Source organism: Rhinichthys klamathensis, unplaced genomic scaffold (genome assembly GCF_029890125.1).
Source record: "Rhinichthys klamathensis goyatoka isolate OS25496 unplaced genomic scaffold, OSU_Roscu_1.1 h1tg000386l_1, whole genome shotgun sequence".
NCBI lineage: Eukaryota > Metazoa > Chordata > Actinopteri > Cypriniformes > Leuciscidae > Rhinichthys > Rhinichthys klamathensis.
In genome coordinates this window covers 959,391-977,848 of record NW_026606890.1, presented here as the reverse complement: position 1 = coordinate 977,848, position 18,458 = coordinate 959,391, and the positions used below count along the sequence as shown (strand labels likewise).

General features: G+C 43.1%; 1 protein-coding gene across 2 annotated transcripts in view; it reads right to left on the bottom strand.

Moving 5' to 3' along the window:
• Nucleotides 1-18,458, bottom strand: part of scube3 (signal peptide, CUB domain, EGF-like 3) — a 168,496-nt gene that overhangs the window by 109,757 nt on the left and 40,281 nt on the right. For both annotated transcript variants that reach the window (XM_056233995.1, XM_056233996.1), the window contains exon 3: nucleotides 13,392-13,517. In XM_056233995.1, coding sequence (XP_056089970.1) covers nucleotides 13,392-13,517 — 126 coding nt within the window. The remainder of the gene's footprint in view (nucleotides 1-13,391; nucleotides 13,518-18,458) is intronic.

The following is an 18,458-nucleotide window of genomic DNA, read 5'->3' as shown; positions in this document are numbered from 1 at the left end:
ACCAATGAGGTTCATTCTCGTGTTACGCATCACGTTTGAGCTTCACCGAGAACCAATGAGGTTCATTCTCGTGTTACGCAGCTCGTTTGAGCTTCCTCAAAAACCAATGAGGTTCATTCTCGTGTTACGCAGCACGTTTGAGCTTCACCAAGAACCAATGAGGTTCATTCTCGTAATAAGAAGCACGTTTGAGCTTCACCGAGAACCAATGAGGTTCATTCTCGTGTTACGCAGCACGTTTGAGCTTCCTCAAAAACCAATGAGGTTCATTCTCGTGTTACGCAGCACGTTTGAGCTTCACCAAGAACCAATGAGGTTCATTCTCGTGTTACGCAGCACGTTTGAGCTTCACCGAGAACCAATGAGGTTCATTCTCGTGTTACGCAGCACGTTTGAGCTTCACCAAGAACCAATGAGGTTCATTCTCGTGTTACGCAGCACGTTTGAGCTTCACCGAGAACCAATGAGGTTCATTCTCATGTTGCGCAGTACGTTTGAGCTTCACCGAGAACCAATGAGGTTCATTCTCGTGTTACGCATCACGTTTGAGCTTCACCAAGAACCAATGAGGTTCATTCTCGTGTTACGCAGCACGTTTGAGCTTCAGCAAGAACCAATGAGGTTCATTCTCGTGTTACGCAGCACGTTTGAGCTTCACCAAGAACCAATGAGGTTCATTCTCGTGTTACGCATCACGTTTGAGCTTCACCAAGAACCAATGAGGTTCATTCTCGTGTTACGCAGCACGTTTGAGCTTCAGCAAGAACCAATGAGGTTCATTCTCCTGTTACGCCGCACGTTTGAGCTTCACCGAGAACCAATGAGGTTCATTCTCGTGTTACGCCGCACCTTTGAGCTTCAGCAAGAACCAATGAGGTTCATTCTCGTGTTACGCCGCACGTTTGAGCTTCAGCAAGAACCAATGAGGTTCATTCTCGTGTTACGCAGCACGTTTGAGCTTCACCAAGAACCAATGAGGTTCATTCTCGTGTTAAGCAGCACGTTTGAGCTTCAGCAAGAACCAATGAGGTTCATTCTCGTGTTACGCAGCACGTTTGAGCTTCACCAAGAACCAATGAGGTTCATTCTCGTGTTACGCAGCACGTTTGTGCTTCCTCAAGAACCAATGAGGTTCATTCTCGTGTTACGCAGCACGTTTGAGCTTCAGCAAGAACCAATGAAGTTCATTCTCGTGTTACGCAGCACGTTTGAGCTTCACCAAGAACCAATGAGGTTCATTCTCGTGTTACGCATCACGTTTGAGCTTCACCGAGAACCAATGAGGTTCATTCTCGTGTTACGCAGCACGTTTGAGCTTCACCAAGAACCAATGAGGTTCATTCTCGTGTTACGGATCACGTTTGAGCTTCACCGAGAACCAATGAGGTTCATTCTCGTGTTACGCAGCACGTTTGAGCTTCACCAAGAACCAATGAGGTTCATTCTCGTGTTACGCAGCACGTTTGAGCTTCACCAAGAACCAATGAGGTTCATTCTCGTGTTACGCAGCACGTTTGAGCTTCACCAAGAACCAATGAGGTTCATTCTCGTGTTACGCATCACGTTTGAGCTTCACCGAGAACCAATGAGGTTCATTCTCGTGTTACGCATCACGTTTGAGCTTCACCGAGAACCAATGAGGTTCATTCTCGTGTTACGCATCACGTTTGAGCTTCACCGAGAACCAATGAGGTTCATTCTCGTGTTACGCAGCACGTTTGAGCTTCACCAAGAACCAATGAGGTTCATTCTCGTGTTACGCATCACGTTTGAGCTTCACCGAGAACCAATGAGGTTCATTCTCGTGTTACGCAGCACGTTTGAGCTTCACCAAGAACCAATGAGGTTCATTCTCGTGTTACGCATCACGTTTGAGCTTCACCGAGAACCAATGAGGTTCATTCTCGTGTTACGCAGCACGTTTGAGCTTCACCAAGAACCAATGAGGTTCATTCTCGTGTTACGCATCACGTTTGAGCTTCACCGAGAACCAATGAGGTTCATTCTCGTGTTACGCAGCACGTTTGAGCTTCTTCAGGAACCAATGAGGTTCATTCTGGTGTTACGCAGCACGTTTGAGCTTCACCAAGAACCAATGAGGTTCATTCTCGTGTTACGCCGCACGTTTGAGCTTCAGCAAGAACCAATGAGGTTCATTCTCGTGTTACGCAGCACGTTTGAGCTTCAGCAAGAACCAATGAGGTTAATTCTCGTGTTACGCAGCACGTTTGAGCTTCACCAAGAACCAATGAGGTTCATTCTCGTGTTAAGCAGCACGTTTGAGCTTCAGCCAGAACAATGAGGTTCATTCTCGTGTTACGCAGCACGTTTGAGCTTCCTCAAGAACCAATGAGGCTAATTCTCGTGTTACGCATTACGTTTGAGCTTCAGCAAGATCCAATGAGGTTAATTCTCTTGTTACGCAGCACGTTTGAGCTTCAGCAAGAACCAATGAGGTTCATTCTCGTGTTACGCAGCACGTTTGAGCTTCAGTAAGAACCAATGAGGTTCATTCTCATGTTACTCAGCACGTTTGAGCTTCCTCAAGAACCAATGAGGCTATTTCTCGTGTTACGCAGCACGTTTGAGCTTCAGCAAGAACCAATGAGGTTCATTCTCGTGTTACGCAGCACGTTTGAGCTTCAGCAAGAACCAATGAGGTTCATTCTCGTGTTACGCATCATGTTTGAGCTTCCTCAAGAACCAATGAGGTTCATTCTCGTGTTACGCATCACGTTTGAGCTTCACCAAGAACCAATGAGGTTCATTCTCGTGTTACGCAGCACGTTTGAGCTTCCTCAAGAACCAATGAGGTTCATTCTCGTGTTACGCAGCACGTTTGAGCTTCAGCAAGAACCAATGAGGTTCATTCTCGTGTTACGCAGCACGTTTGAGCTTCCTCAAGAACCAATGAGGTTCATTCTCGTGTTATGCAGCACGTTTGAGCTTCCTCAAGAACCAATGAGGTTAGTTCTCGTGTTACGCAGCACGTTTGAGCTTCCTCAAGAACCAATGAGGTTCATTTTCGTGTTACGCAGTACATTTCAGCTTCAGCAAGAACCAATGAGGTTCATTCTCGTGTTACGCAGCACGTTTGAGCTTCAGCAAGAACCAATGAGGTTCATTCTCGTGTTACGTAGCACGTTTGAGCTTCAGCAAGAACCAATGAGGTTCATTCTCGTGTTACGCCGCACGTTTGAGCTTCAGCAAGAACCATCGAGGTTCATTCTCGTGTTACGCAGTACGTTTGAGCTTCAGCAAGAACCAATGAGGTTCATTCTCGTGTTACGCAGCACGTTTGAGCTTCCTCAAGAACCAATGAGGCTAATTCTCGTGTTACGCATTACGTTTGAGCTTCAGCAAGATCCAATGAGGTTCATTCTCTTGTTACGCAGCACGTTTGAGCTTCAGCAAGAACCAATGAGGTTCATTCTCGTGTTACGCAGCACGTTTGAGCTTCAGCAAGAACCAATGAGGTTCATTCTCATGTTACTCAGCACGTTTGAGCTTCCTCAAGAACCAATGAGGCTATTTCTCGTGTTACGCAGCACGTTTGAGCTTCAGCAAGAACCAATGAGGTTCATTCTCGTGTTACGCAGCACGTTTGAGCTTCAGCAAGAACCAATGAGGTTCATTCTCGTGTTACGCATCATGTTTGAGCTTCCTCAAGAACCAATGAGGTTCATTCTCGTGTTACGCATCACGTTTGAGCTTCACCAAGAACCAATGAGGTTCATTCTCGTGTTACGCAGCACGTTTGAGCTTCCTCAAGAACCAATGAGGTTCATTCTCGTGTTACGCAGCACGTTTGAGCTTCAGCAAGAACCAATGAGGTTCATTCTCGTGTTACGCAGCACGTTTGAGCTTCCTCAAGAACCAATGAGGTTCATTCTCGTGTTATGCAGCACGTTTGAGCTTCCTCAAGAACCAATGAGGTTAGTTCTCGTGTTACGCAGCACGTTTGAGCTTCCTCAAGAACCAATGAGGTTCATTTTCGTGTTACGCAGTACATTTCAGCTTCAGCAAGAACCAATGAGGTTCATTCTCGTGTTACGCAGCACGTTTGAGCTTCAGCAAGAACCAATGAGGTTCATTCTCGTGTTACGTAGCACGTTTGAGCTTCAGCAAGAACCAATGAGGTTCATTCTCGTGTTACGCCGCACGTTTGAGCTTCAGCAAGAACCATCGAGGTTCATTCTCGTGTTACGCAGTACGTTTGAGCTTCAGCAAGAACCAATGAGGTTCATTCTCGTGTTACGCAGCACGTTTGAGCTTCAGCAAGAACCAATGAGGTTCATTCTCGTGTTACGCAGTACGTTTGAGCTTTAGCAAGAACCAATGAGGTTCATTCTCGTGATACGCAGCACGTTTGTAGCTTCACCAAGAACCAATGAGGTTCGTTCTCGTGTTACGCATCACGTTTGAGCTTCACCAAGAACCAATGAGGTTCATTCTCGTGTTACGCAGCACGTTTGAGCTTCAGCAAGAACCAATGAGGTTCATTCTCGTGTTACACAGCATGTTTGAGCTTCAGCAAGAACCAATGAGGTTCATTCTCGTGTTACGCAGCATGTTTGAGCTTCAGCAAGAACCAATGAGGTTCATTCTCGTGTTACGCAGCACGTTTGAGCTTCCTCAAGAACCAATGAGGTTCATTCTCGTGTTACGCAGCACGTTTGAGCTTTACCAAGAACTAATGAGGTTCATTCTCGTGTTATGCTTCACGTTTGAGCTTCACCAAGAACCAATGAGGTTCATTCTCGTGTTACGCAGCACGTTTGAGCTTCCTCAAGAACCAATGAGGTTCATTCTCGTGTTACGCAGCACGTTTGAGCTTCAGCAAGAACCAATGAGGTTCAGTCTCGTGTTACGCAGCATGTTTGAGCTTCAGCAAGAACCAATGAGGTTCAGTCTCGTGTTACGCAGCACGTTTGAGCTTCCTCAAGAACCAATGAGGTTCATTCTCGTGTTACGCAGCACGTTTGAGCTTCACCAAGAACCAATGAGGTTCATTCTCGTGTTACGCAGCACGTTTGAGCTCCAGCAAGAACCAATGAGGTTCATTCTCGTGTTACGCAGCACGTTTGAGCTTCAGCAAGAACCAATGAGGTTCATTCTCGTGTTACGCAGCACGTTTGAGCTTCACCAAGAACCAATGAGGTTCATTCTCGTGTTGCGCAGCACGTTTGAGCTTCAGCAAGAACCAATGAGGTTCATTCTCGTGTTACGCCGCACGTTTGAGCTTCAGCAAGAACCAATGAGGTTCATTCTCGTGTTACGCAGCACGTTTGAGCTTCACCAAGAACCAATGAGGTTCATTCTCGTGTTACGCAGCACGTTTGAGCTTCAGCAAGAACCAATGAGGTTCATTCTCGTGTTACGCAGCACGTTTGAGTTTCAGCAAGAACCAATGAGGTTCATTCTCGTGTTACGCATCATGTTTGAGCTTCAGTAAGAACCAATGAGGTTCATTCTCGTGTTACGCAGCACATTTGAGCTTCGCAAAAACATTTATTGTCTAAACAATCTATTTTATCAAGCCTATTTTTTGACAGTCGATGGGAATATCGTCCGTTATAATTAATGGCCTTTTATGGCAATATCAATTTATTTTATATCAGTTATGTAAAATAAATATAAATTAAATTGATATTGATATTTTTGTCTGTCAGCTAAAACATAAAATAGGCTAGATAAAATAGATGCACCATTCAGTATGCAAATATTATGCTGTTGTCATCAATAATGGTTACATTTTGAATGTTGAATTAAAAAATATATATACAGTGTGAGATTTTTCAACTTTAACCATAGAATGTCTTTTAGTACCACAAAATAGAGATGGCACAGCTATGGCTGAAATGATCTACAAAAAGCTTGAAAGGAGGGCTGTTCGAGCTGAATTAATTGATGAAAACTGTAGAGAAGAAGAAAAAACTGGAGGATGAGGGACATCAATACAACACAAGCGCTGCAATCAGACTACCGTTTCTCGCAGTTTCTCAAAGATGCATCTGTGAGCAGATCGATCTGCAAATCAATCCGTTAAATGCTCCATACAGCACAAGCTGCACATTGATTGCATGAAATAAACAGAAGAAAATCATCATTACGCATCAAATCATCAATGCTTTGGATGATTGTAAACGCTTGGATGATTGTAATGCATTGTATCTGTGTGTGAGTCAGGCCTCTCGTTCTCTCTCGCCTACATCTTGTTTAAAATTCAGCTGCTATAGGCTGTTAACTGGTGTTAAGAAGCGAGAGCACATTACTCCTGTTCTAATCAAGCGAAACTGGTTACCTATACGATACAGAATTCATTACAACCCAGTAAGCAATTTTGCTTGCGTCCAAACACAGCCCTGACGTCTAGGCAACTCATTTTATTTTTAAAACAAGGCAAAATTTGGTCTGTCAGTGAAAATTTTATAGACGTCTAACCATAGCCCAAGAATAGACTAGTCATCTAGAACATGAACATGTCAAAGAAACGAAACCAAACACCTTGTAATCACTGTAGACTTTGCTTACATGATGGAATATCATATATCTCGCAAGTTATTTTGACATGTAACCAAATTCAAGGTTATTTTGGCTAGAAGTGGGTTACTCATAGCCGGACTATATCGTGTCTATAGTTAACCTAGATGGTGAAATGACAGCTATTGCCTGCTGGGAAAGTGCTGCTATATGTTTTCAAAGCTTTGCATGGCTTAGCACCAGAGTATGTTTCTGATTTAATCCGTCTCTATGAATCATCTAATAGGTCTCTTCACTTAAATAATCATCTACATCTTACGGTTCCTCAGCCTGTTCTCACGTAAATGCGTCTCTTTAGCACGCATTGTGTATTATCGTGCAATTTATATGCGAAAATGAGTTTTAACGTGCATATGATACACAGTTCTCTTACGAGAGTATCTCTTGTACTGCGTAATAGCTTACGCTATGGGGAAAACCTCTTTTCCACGAGATATTGAAGCCAAAATTTATCCTTAATTTTTTATTAATGTAAAACGCTTTGCAGCAGCAAGCAGACACAGGCGAGACAGCTCGCGCGCCTATTGGCTGCTCTTGCGGCAAATGCAGCAGCCTATCGAGAGAGACTCTGCGTGACGTAATGACCAATGGGGGCAATTCGCGCCCATATCGTCACGTCCCGCCAGAAAGGGCGTGGTCTCACTCTATAAATATGCTCGTTAGGCTGGTACAAGCTGATTTTCATCTCTTCAGCGAAGCACACGCATCGCTGGATCCGAAGTGAGAAGCCGCGCCGTCGAAGCAAGCTTTTCAGCGGGACGAGCTTCTGGAGTCGCTGGCCTCGCCGCCTTTAACTGCCGTACCTGCTGCGCTTTCCGGCGTTCTATATCCTTTGTATCCTTTATATCCTTACTCTGCTGAGAGTGTTAGCTCGCTTACGTGACGCTTCCCGGGGTATCAGAATGGGTGCTGAACACTATAAAGAGAGGCTATTCGCTACAATTCGCTCGATGCCCTCGCCGTTATACGGCGCGTGTCAAAACTACGGTGAAAAACGAAGTGTCTCATCTACTTCGTGCCGAGATAGCGAAACTACTGACCAAAGGGGCTATAGAACCTTTATCTCAGGCTCAGAGCGAAGGGGGCCTATACAGCAGATATTTTCTGGTACCGAAAAAAGATGGGGGTCTCAGACCCATTTTAGATCTGCGACAGCTGAACAGAGCGCTTGTGAAACGCTAGTTCAGAATGCTTAAGACCAGGAAAATCCTCGCGCAAGTGCGCCACAGGGACTGGTTTATGTCAATAGATCTGAAAGACGCCTATTTCCAAATACAAATAGCGTCCCATCACAGGCGATTCTTGAGATTCGCTTTCGAGGGCCAGACATATCAATACACAGTCCTGCCGTTCGGCCTGTCTCTAGCACCTCGTACATTCACGAAGTGCATGGACGCGGCGCTCGCACCCCTGAGACTTCAGGGCATGCGAGTCCTGAACTACTTGGATGATTGGCTGATTCTAACTCGATCACGATCGGAGCTCATAGAACACAGGGCCGCATTACTCAAGCACCTCGAGGAGCTGGGCCTCACAGTCAATTGGGCGAAAAGCTCACTGTCTCCCAGTCAGAAAATTTCCTTTCTGGGAACAGTGTTAGACTCGCTATCCATGACGGCACGCCTGTCACCGGAGCGTGGACTAAATATTCAGCACGTCGCGAAATCCTTCCGCCACGGCTCGATAGTTCCGCTCAGAAGGTTTCAGAAAATGCTGGGTCTAATGGCCTCAGCAGCCTCTGTACTCCAGTTGGGCTTGCTCCGCATGCGCCCACTGCAGATGTGGCTGAAAGCGCGGGTTCCACCCAGGGCATGGACAGCGGGTCTGTTTCGCCTCCGGGTCGACCTACAGTGCGTTTCAGCTCTGGAACCTTGGAAAATAACCGACTGGTATCAGTCAGGTGTGAGTCTGGGGACCGCTTCGAGTGTGAAGGTGGTGTCTACGGACGCCTCCACCTCGGGGTGGGGAGCGCTGCTCGAGGGCAGACCGCTAGCTGGCCTGTGGTCAGAACGGGAAAAGCTCCTTCACATAAACTGCTTGGAGATGATAGCAGTCGACAAAGCGCTATGGCGCTTTTGTCCACAGGTGACAGGCCACCACGTCTTGGTCCGGTCGGACAACATGTCAGTGGTGGCATACATAAATCGCCAGGGTGGCGTCAGGTCACGAAACCTTCACAGGCTGACGGAACGCCTCCTGGTCTGGGCTCAGCACAACCTGCTCTCACTTAGAGCAGCGCACGTGCCTGGTCACCTGAATGTGGGACCAGACAGACTGTCCAGGAACAATATTCCAGCAGGGGAGTGGTCGCTGCACCCGCAGACGGTCCAGCTGCTGTGGAAAACGTTCGGCAGAGCACAGGTGGACCTATTCGCGTCCCACGAAAACGCTCATTGCCCGAAGTTTTTCTCGAAAAGCAAGGACGCGCTGGCTCATGTTTGGCCCCGCTGCCCCCTGTATGCTTTTCCTCCTGTCTCGCTCCTGCCTCAAGTGTTGGAACGAATCAGGGAAAACGGATGCCCAGTGCTGCTCGTAGCTCCGCTCTGGACAAACCAGACGTGGTTCCCTGCCCTGATGCAGCTGACCAGCACTGCCCCATGGCCTGTACCATTGAGGACAGACCTCCACTCTCAGGCGGAGGGCTCGATTTGGCATCCTCGCCCGGAGCTGTGGTCCCTGCACGCATGGGCCATCAACGGGTACCCGCTAGCCTCCCAGAGGGAGTGTTAAACACGATCGCGCAGGCTAGAGCTCCGTCTACCAGGCGGCTCTACTCCTCGAAATGGTCTGTGTTCTCTGCGTGGTGTCAAGCCCAGAGCTTTTCACCTGTGGACTGCGGGATTTCGGAAGTGCTTTCCTTCCTTCAAGAGCTACTGGATAAGGGCAGGACCCCATCCACGCTCAAAGTATACGTGGCGGCCATAGCAATGTTTGCAAAACCGGTGTCTGGCCAGTCGCTGGGGAAGAACGACTTAGTCGTGCGTTTCCCTAGGGGAGCTCGGAGGCTAAACCCTCCTAGGCCCCCTTCAGTCCCGACGTGGGACCTTTCCACGGTCCTGGAGGCCATGAAAGGTGCCCCGTTCGAGCCAATCCAGCTGGTGGACATGAAACACCTGTCGTTCAAAACAGTGTTTCTCACGGCTCTCGCTTCAGTGAAGCGCATAGGGGACTTGCAGGCGCTTTCAGTAAGCGCGTCATGTATGGAGTTTGGGCCTAATGACTCGAAAATCGCAAGAGCAGCCAATAGGCGTGCGAGCTGTCTCGCCTGTGTCTGCTTGCTGCTGCAAAGCGTTTTACATTAATAAAAAATTAAGGATAATTTTTGGCTTCAATATCTCGTGGAAAAGAGGTTTTCCCCATAGCGTAAGCTATTACGCAGTACTCGTTCCCTCTCTAGAGAGAACCGAGGTTACGTTAGTAACCGAGTACGTTTTACATTAATAAAAAATTAAGGATAATTTTTGGCTTCAATATCTCGTGGAAAAGAGGTTTTCCCCATGGCGTAAGCTATTACGCAGCACTCGTTTCCTCTCGAGAGAGAACCGAGGTTACGTTAGTAACCGAGTACGTTTTCGCATGCATTTGATATGCAGTTCATTTGCGTGTAATACACACGCAACTAATTCTACCCAAACGTATAATACACACGAACCCCACACCACTACTAAACCTACCCTAACCAACACATGCGTATCCTATGCACGTAAAAACTCATTTTTGCGTATAAATTACACGATAAACACACTGCGTGCTATAGAGACGCATTTAGTGTGATCAGGTTGGGTTCCTTGATCTTGTTAAAAATGCAAAGGTGGCCGGGCCTTTTCTGTAGCCACTCCATCCTCTGTCCTTAAAAACATCGCCTACAACTAGTGTGTATTTCAGAACCCCGTTTGAGTTTCTATGTCGGGTTGTGTCTTCTTTTGTACAGCACTTTTGGTTCTACATTGTGGTGTTGAAAGTGCTGCTATTGCTTCATTGAATAGTAATAAGAAATGTGATGAATGAGCAAGGTCAACTTTATTTTGCCTTAACTATGAAGGTAAGCAAAGATAACATTAAGAGCAAATCCACACAAAAGAGTCTTTCCTGCATAGATTACAGGAGTTTTGACTTTCCTTCCCACTAAAAACACCATGGAAACAAATCGACTTGTTATTCTCCGTCTGAGATCAGAGTCAAACCGAGAACACACTAACCTTGGAGCAAAAGTTATTTGATATCCTAAAGAAACGTTGGGGATGGGAGAGACTCGTAGTCAACAGAATACAGATACTTTAGAAGTGGGTTGTTTATTTTACCCACAGTTCATTTGTGTAAATCATTCATTTGTGAAGAACAGAACGCAGAGTTACAAAGAGTTAGTGAAGGGTGTATGAAAGATAACAGACCGGCTCGGATATCAAAAGCGGCTGCTGGTGGGCCGCGGGACAGCAGATATAGATAATTCCAGAGTACAGCTCATCCATACAGTTTTACAAATGATCCACAGCAAAACATGCGGCTGACGCTAAATAGATTGGAACAAATCATTGGTGTGTGTGTGGCAAGAGTGGTTACAGAACAATTTGAGAATATATATATATTGATTTTATTGACCGATATGAATGCTCTCATTTTAATTAGTGCAGTCAAATCGATTAATTTTAATATATTTCATTTTAATAATAATATTATATCATATTTGTATTCAACATATATTTCAAATATTAATTACCGTTATCATACACAACATATAGTGTTTGTTGTGTTTTCAGAAACTACGATACATCAGAGAAATGCATTTTTTTTCCCATCATGGTCTTTATTGATCCTCCTGAGTACTCTGAATATTTATCCCAAATTATACTTTATTACAGTAGACTGAATATGTGTCCCAAATATTCATTTAATATTAATTATTTCTTTCTATAAAAGTGATCTAAAAATATGAAATCTAAAATTGCGTTGGCATTGTTAAATGAGAAAGTTTACAGAAATGTGCTTGAACAATATTCGACAAATCAATCATGTAAATGTATTCCCAACTTATTGAACAAAAATGAAAAGAAATTCAAAACAACACTGCAAAAAAAAGTTGCTGCCTTATATTTTTTCAAATACAGGATGTTTAAGTCATTTTAACTTAAATTACATTAAACAGACTTAAAAAAAAATTGTTGAATCTTGTATAACTTATAAAAAACATGTTTTGATTAGTTAAAGTAATGTAAAACACGTGTAGTCATAACTTATTGATTATATATTTTTTACTGTGTTTTGAGAATAAATTGTCAGTCAACATCGATGTAATTATCACAAAACGTGTTGGTCTGATAAATGTCTTTGAACTTGCATTTCAGTAAACTCTTCTTCCTGTCATTCCTACTTAAAATCCAAAGCAAAATTATGATCAGCCGAATTTAAATTTGATTCACCAAGGCGTGAATCAAATGGGATTCGGTTCTCAAATGCAGCTAACTCTCGTTCTGATAAAAATCCAGGCTGCTGTTTCGAGCTCTTCAGAAGAACCGCAGGTGACGGGACGATCCAGTTACTCCAGCAGAGCTAAAGCTGCCAGAGAAAACCTCAATACTTCAAAATGTGTTCCTAAAAATTGCAGACGGGACCTTTAAATGTCTGCGAAGGGCTGAAATCCCAGGGTTCGGTTGTGCAGTTCGGCACCACGCAGTGCGAGTAAACCCACATAACCCACACAAACACTCACTGAAAACCACCCGTTGGAAAAAAGCACATCTTCATTGGGCCGATTGTTCGACGCACCGGACATCTGTTTTGAGTTAAAGAGCCGGGGTCAGTATAAGACTGTAACCCCATGTAAATCTCCCAGACAAACACACACATTTCCCTTAGACTGATTTAACTGACCTGGAAACGACTGGGCATATGAGCCACCGAAAGTCGAAAACGCTCTGAAAATACAATTAATACCACAGAACCAGCGCAGAAATCTGACAGATTTACTGTCCTCTCCTATTGGTTAACCGCATTGCCAACTTCATTTTGACACGGAGGATAGAGTGACTGTGTTCTGGCGGTCGGTGAAGAGTTTGATTAGACATCAGCCATTTTAAGTTTGGTTCCAGCAATGATGGCAAGACCCACAAGCTTCTGTGTGTTTGTGTTGTGTGGGATGAAGTCCTGAGAGGACGGAGATTTGCACACACTTACTGACCCACTCTGAATATTTATCCCAAATTATACTTTATTACAGTAGATTTGATATTTGTCCCAAATATGAATTAAATATCATTATTTATTTCTATGAAAGTGATCTAAAAACATGAAATCTAAAATTGCGGCGGCACTGTTAAATGAGAAAGTTGCTTGAACAATATTCTATACATAAATCAAGCCAACTTATTGAACAAAAATTCAAAGAAACACTGCAATAAAAAAGTTGCTGCCATAATTTTTTAAGTACAGTCAACTTGGATGTTTAAGTCATTTCATTAAACCGAGTTGAAAAATGAGTTGAATCTGGTATAACATAAAAAAAAGTTGAAAATTGCTAAACTTATTTTGATGAGTGAAAGCAAATGTAAAACACACGTTGTCATAACTTATTGATCATATATATATATATTTTTTTTACAGTGAACAGATGAAACTTTATTAGACCATTTTACATTTTATTAGACTACTTTTGACCTCTTGTGTTTTGAGAATAAATTGTCAGTCAAAATGTATGTAATTATCACAAAACGTGTTGGTCTTTGAATTGCATTTCAGTGAACTCTTCTTCCTGTCATTCCGGCTTAAAATCCAATCCACTAGCAAAAGGTGTTGTCTGAACATCTATGGATATGGTCCAGGAATTTGGCTCAGGAAAAGAAGCGATATCTTACCCAGACAGTTGTGTCCATCGTGGGCCAAGCGGAAGCCGTCGTAACACGTGCATCTGTAGTTTCCAGGGATGTTGATGCAGTCGTGAACGCATCCTCCATTATATTCACTGGCACACTCATCGATATCTGTAGTACAAATTAAAAGATAAAGGGGTCATATAATAGAAAACCTTTTTTTTTTTTTTTTTTTTTTACATGTACTATATATACACACCAGCATTTCAGTTTTTCTTTCTACTTTTATTCAGCAAGGATGCATTCAATTGATCAAAAGTGACAGTAAAGACATTTATACTGTTACAAATGATTTATATTTCAAATAAACACTGTTCTTTTGATCTTTCTATTCATCAAAGAATCCTGAAAATAAATGCAACACAGTTTCCACAAAAATATTAAGCAGCTCAGCTGTTTTCAACAGTTGAACACTGGAGACTGGAGTAATGATGCTAAAAATTCAGCTTTGATCACAGGAATAAAATACATTTTACAATATATTACACTAAAAACTTAGAAATTTGTAAGATTTCAATGTACTTTTTATAATTTTTCTAGCATTTAATTAATAATTGCACTTAAATATTATTTAAATGCAGACGTCTTGTGCATAAGAGACTTACTAAATCATTAAATAAAATCTTACAGACCCCATATATATATATATACATTCAAGTATTATATTATATACAGTATAATATATATGAGTGACCTTTTTTCAGGATTTTTTTTAAGGCGTTCTCACTCCGAAAACTCTAGAAATGGCTGTTCATGCGTTTGTTACGTCTCGGCTAGATTACTGCAATTCTTTATTTCTTGGTATATCCAAGTCTCAAATTGCTCGTCTTCAGCAAGTTCAAAACGCTGCAGCCAGACCTCTTCATAAGTGTTGTAAATATGACCACATCTCTCCTATTCTCAGATATCTACACTGGCTGCCAGTTCACCAGAGAATAGTCTTTAAAATGATACTACTTCAAGTCTCTTTTAAAAACCTGTTTTCTTCAGTATATTGATTATTTTCCTCGGTTGGTTTTAATAATTTATATTTGAGTCTGATACTGTTTTGCTACTCCTGTTTTATGGTTACTCTTAGCTATGTTGCTCTTATTTTTGTTTTATTTGATATTATGCATGTTATATCTTCTTTTAATCTTGTTGTTTCTGTAAAGCATTTTGGTCAGCCTAGTGGCTGTTGTAAATGTGCTATATAAATTCTATATAAACTCTTTGATGAATAGAAAGTTCAAAAGATGCAAAATCCATGATGTGAATCTCCCGTTCCTCCACATCCCAAAGCTGCTCTATTGGATTGAGTTCTGGAGACTGGAGGCCGTTTGAGTTCAGTGAACTCACTATCATGTTCAAGAAACCAGTCTGAGATGATTTGAGCTTTGTGACGTGTGTTATCCTGCTGGAAGTAGAAGATGATACACTGTGGTCATAAAGGGATGGACATGGTCACCAACAATTACTCAGGTAGACTTTGACGTTTAAACAAAGCTCAATTGGTACTGAGAGACCCAAAGAGTGCCAAGAAAATATCCTCACACCATAAAACCACCAGCAGCCTGAGCCGCTGATACAAGGCAGGATGAATCCATGCTTTCATGTTGTTTACGCCAAATTCTGACCCTGTCATCTGACTATCGCAGCAGAAATAGAGACTCATCAGACCAGGCAATGTTTTTCCTATCTTCTATTGTCCAGTATTGGTGAGTCCGTGTGAATTGTAGCCTCAGCTTCTGTTCTCATCTGACAGGAGTTTCACAGGTGTGTGTCTTCTTCTCCTGGAGCTCCTCTGCTTCAAGGTTTGATGTGTTGTGTGTTCAGAGATGCTCTCCTGCTTCAAGGTTTGATGTGTTGTGTGTTCAGAGATGCTCTCCTGCTTCAAGGTTTGATGTGTTGTGTGTTCAGAGATGCTCTCCTGCTTCAAGGTTTGATGTGTTGAGTGTTCAGAGATGCTCTTCTGCTTCAAGGTTTGGTGTGTTGAGTGTTCAGAGATGCTCTTCTGCTTCAAGGTTTGGTGTGTTGAGTGTTCAGAGATGCTCTTCTGCTTCAAGGTTTGATGTGTTGTGTGTTCAGAGATGCTCTTCTGCTTCAAGGTTTGGTGTGTTGAGTGTTCAGAGATGCTCTTCTGCTTCAAGGTTTGGTGTGTTGAGTGTTCAGAGATGCTCTTCCGCTTCAAGGTTTGATGTGTTGTGTGTTCAGAGATGCTCTTCTGCTTCAAGGTTTGATGTGTTGAGTGTTCAGAGATGCTCTTCTGCTTCAAGGTTTGATGTGTTGAGTGTTCAGAGATGCTCTTCTGCTTCAAGGTTTGATGTGTTGTGTGTTCAGAGATGCTCCTCTGCTTCAAGGTTTGATGTGTTGAGTGTTCAGAGATGCTCTTCTGCTTCAAGGTTTGATGTGTTGTGTGTTCAGAGATGCTCTTCTGCTTCAAGGTTTGGTGTGTTGTGTGTTCAGAGATTCTCTTCTGCTTCAAGGTTTGGTGTGTTGTGTGTTCAGAGATGCTCTTCTGCTTCAAGGTTTGGTGTGTTGTGTGTTCAGAGATGCTCTTCTGCTTCAAGGTTTGACGTGTTGTGTGTTCAGAGATGCTCTTCTGCTTCAAGGTTTGATGTGTTGAGTGTTCAGAGATGCTCTTCTGCTTCAAGGTTTGATGTGTTGTGTGTTCAGAGATTCTCTTCTGCTTCAAGGTTTGGTGTGTTGTGTGTTCAGAGATTCTCTTCTGCTTCAAGGTTTGGTGTGTTGTGTGTTCAGAGATGCTCTTCTGCTTCAAGGTTTGGTGTGTTGTGTGTTCAGAGATGCTCTTCTGCTTCAAGGTTTGACGTGTTGTGTGTTCAGAGATGCTCTTCTGCTTCAAGGTTTGGTGTGTTGTGTGTTCAGAGATTCTCTTCTGCTTCAAGGTTTGGTGTGTTGTGTGTTCAGAGATGCTCTTCTGCTTCAAGGTTTGGTGTGTTGTGTGTTCAGAGATGCTCTTCTGCTTCAAGGTTTGACGTGTTGTGTGTTCAGAGATGCTCTTCTGCTTCAAGGTTTGATGTGTTGAGTGTTCAGAGATGCTCTTCTGCTTCAAGGTTTGATGTGTTGTGTGTTCAGAGATGCTCTTCTGCTTCAAGGTTTGATGTGTTGAGTGTTCAGAGATGCTCTTCTGCTTCAAGGTTTGATGTGTTGAGTGTTCAGAGATGCTCTTCTGCTTCAAGGTTTGGTGTGTTGAGTGTTCAGAGATGCTCTTCCGCTTCAAGGTTTGATGTGTTGTGTGTTCAGAGATGCTCTTCTGCTTCAAAGTTTGATGTGTTGTGTGTTCAGAGATGCTCATCTGCTTCAAGGTTTGATGTGTTGTGTGTTCAGAGATGCTCTTCTGCTTCAAGGTTTGGTGTGTTGAGTGTTCAGAGATGCTCTTCTGCTTCAAGGTTTGGTGTGTTGTGTGTTCAGAGATGCTCTTCTGCTTCAAGGTTTGGTGTGTTGTGTGTTCAGAGATGCTCTTCTGCTTCAAGGTTTGGTGTGTTGTGTGTTCAGAGATGCTCTTCTGCTTCAAGGTTTGGTGTGTTGTGTGTTCAGAGATGCTCTTCTGCTTCAAGGTTTGATGTGTTGTGTGTTCAGAGATGCTCTTCTGCTTCAAGGTTTGATGTGTTGTGTGTTCAGAGATGCTCTTCTGCTTCAAGGTTTGATGTGTTGAGTGTTCAGAGATGCTCTTCTGCTTCAAGGTTTGACGTGTTGTGTGTTCAGAGATGCTCTTCTGCTTCAAGGTTTGATGTGTTGTGTGTTCAGAGATGCTCTTCTGCTTCAAGGTTTGATGTGTTGTGTGTTCAGAGATGCTCTCCTGCTTCAAGGTTTGACATGTTGTGTGTTTAGAGATGCTCTTCTGCTTCAAGGTTTGATGTGTTGTGTGTTCAGAGATGCTCTTCTGCTTCAAGGTTTGATGTGTTGTGTGTTCAGAGATGCTCTTCTGCTTCAAGGTTTGATGTTTTGTGTGTTCAGATATGCTCTTCTGCTTCAAGGTTGGATGTGTTGTGTGTTCAGAGATGCTCTTCTGCTTCAAGGTTGGATGTGTTGTGTGTTCAGATATGCTCTTCTGCTTCAAGGTTGGATGTGTTGTGTGTTCAGAGATGCTCTTCTGCTTCAAGGTTGGATGTGTTGTGTGTTCAGATATGCTCTTCTGCTTCAAGGTTGGATGTGTTGTGTGTTCAGATATGCTCTTCTGCTTCAAGGTTGGATGTGTTGTGTGTTCAGAGATGCTCTTCTGCTTCAAGGTTGGATGTGTTGTGTGTTCAGATATGCTCTTCTGCTTCAAGGTTTGGTGTGTTGTGTGTTCAGAGATGCTCTTCTGCTTCAAGGTTGGATGTGTTGTGTGTTCAGAGATGCTCTTCTGCAGACATTGGTTGTAATGAGTGCTTATTTGATTTACTGTTCCCTTTCTATGAGCTGAACCAGTCTGTTCATTCTCCTCTGACATCAAACAGGCATTTTCAACAGCAGAACTGACATTCACTAGATATTTTCAGATCATTCTCTGTAAACCCCAGAGATGGTTGTGCGTGAAAATCCCATTAGATCAACAGTTTCTGAAATACTCAGACCAGCCCGTCTGGCACCAACAACCATGACACGTTCAAAGCCACTTAAATCACCTTTCTTCCTCATTCTGATGCTCAGTTTTAACCTCAGTAGATCGTCTTGATCATGTCTACATGCCTAAATGCATTGAGTTGCTGCCATGTGATTGGCTGATTAGATCTTTGCATTAACCAGCAGTTGAACAGGTATACCTAATAAAGTGGCAGTATATATATATATATGGTTACAGATTCCACCCTAGTTTACACAGAACATTTACAGAAACCAGCTTTAAAAAAAGTAATAAATTGTCACAGTTATGATGTCACAACAATAAGCTCATTAACATATGACCGTCCCCTTTTCCTATAGACACCTATTCAGTATTCAACCATTTCTGCTCTTCATGTCAATCCACATGAAGTAAAATATAAAATATGACCCCTTTAAAATCCATCTGCACCTTTAAATGGTTCCTAATTCATTATTTCGGTCAATATGAGCTTCTGTGTGCCGGTA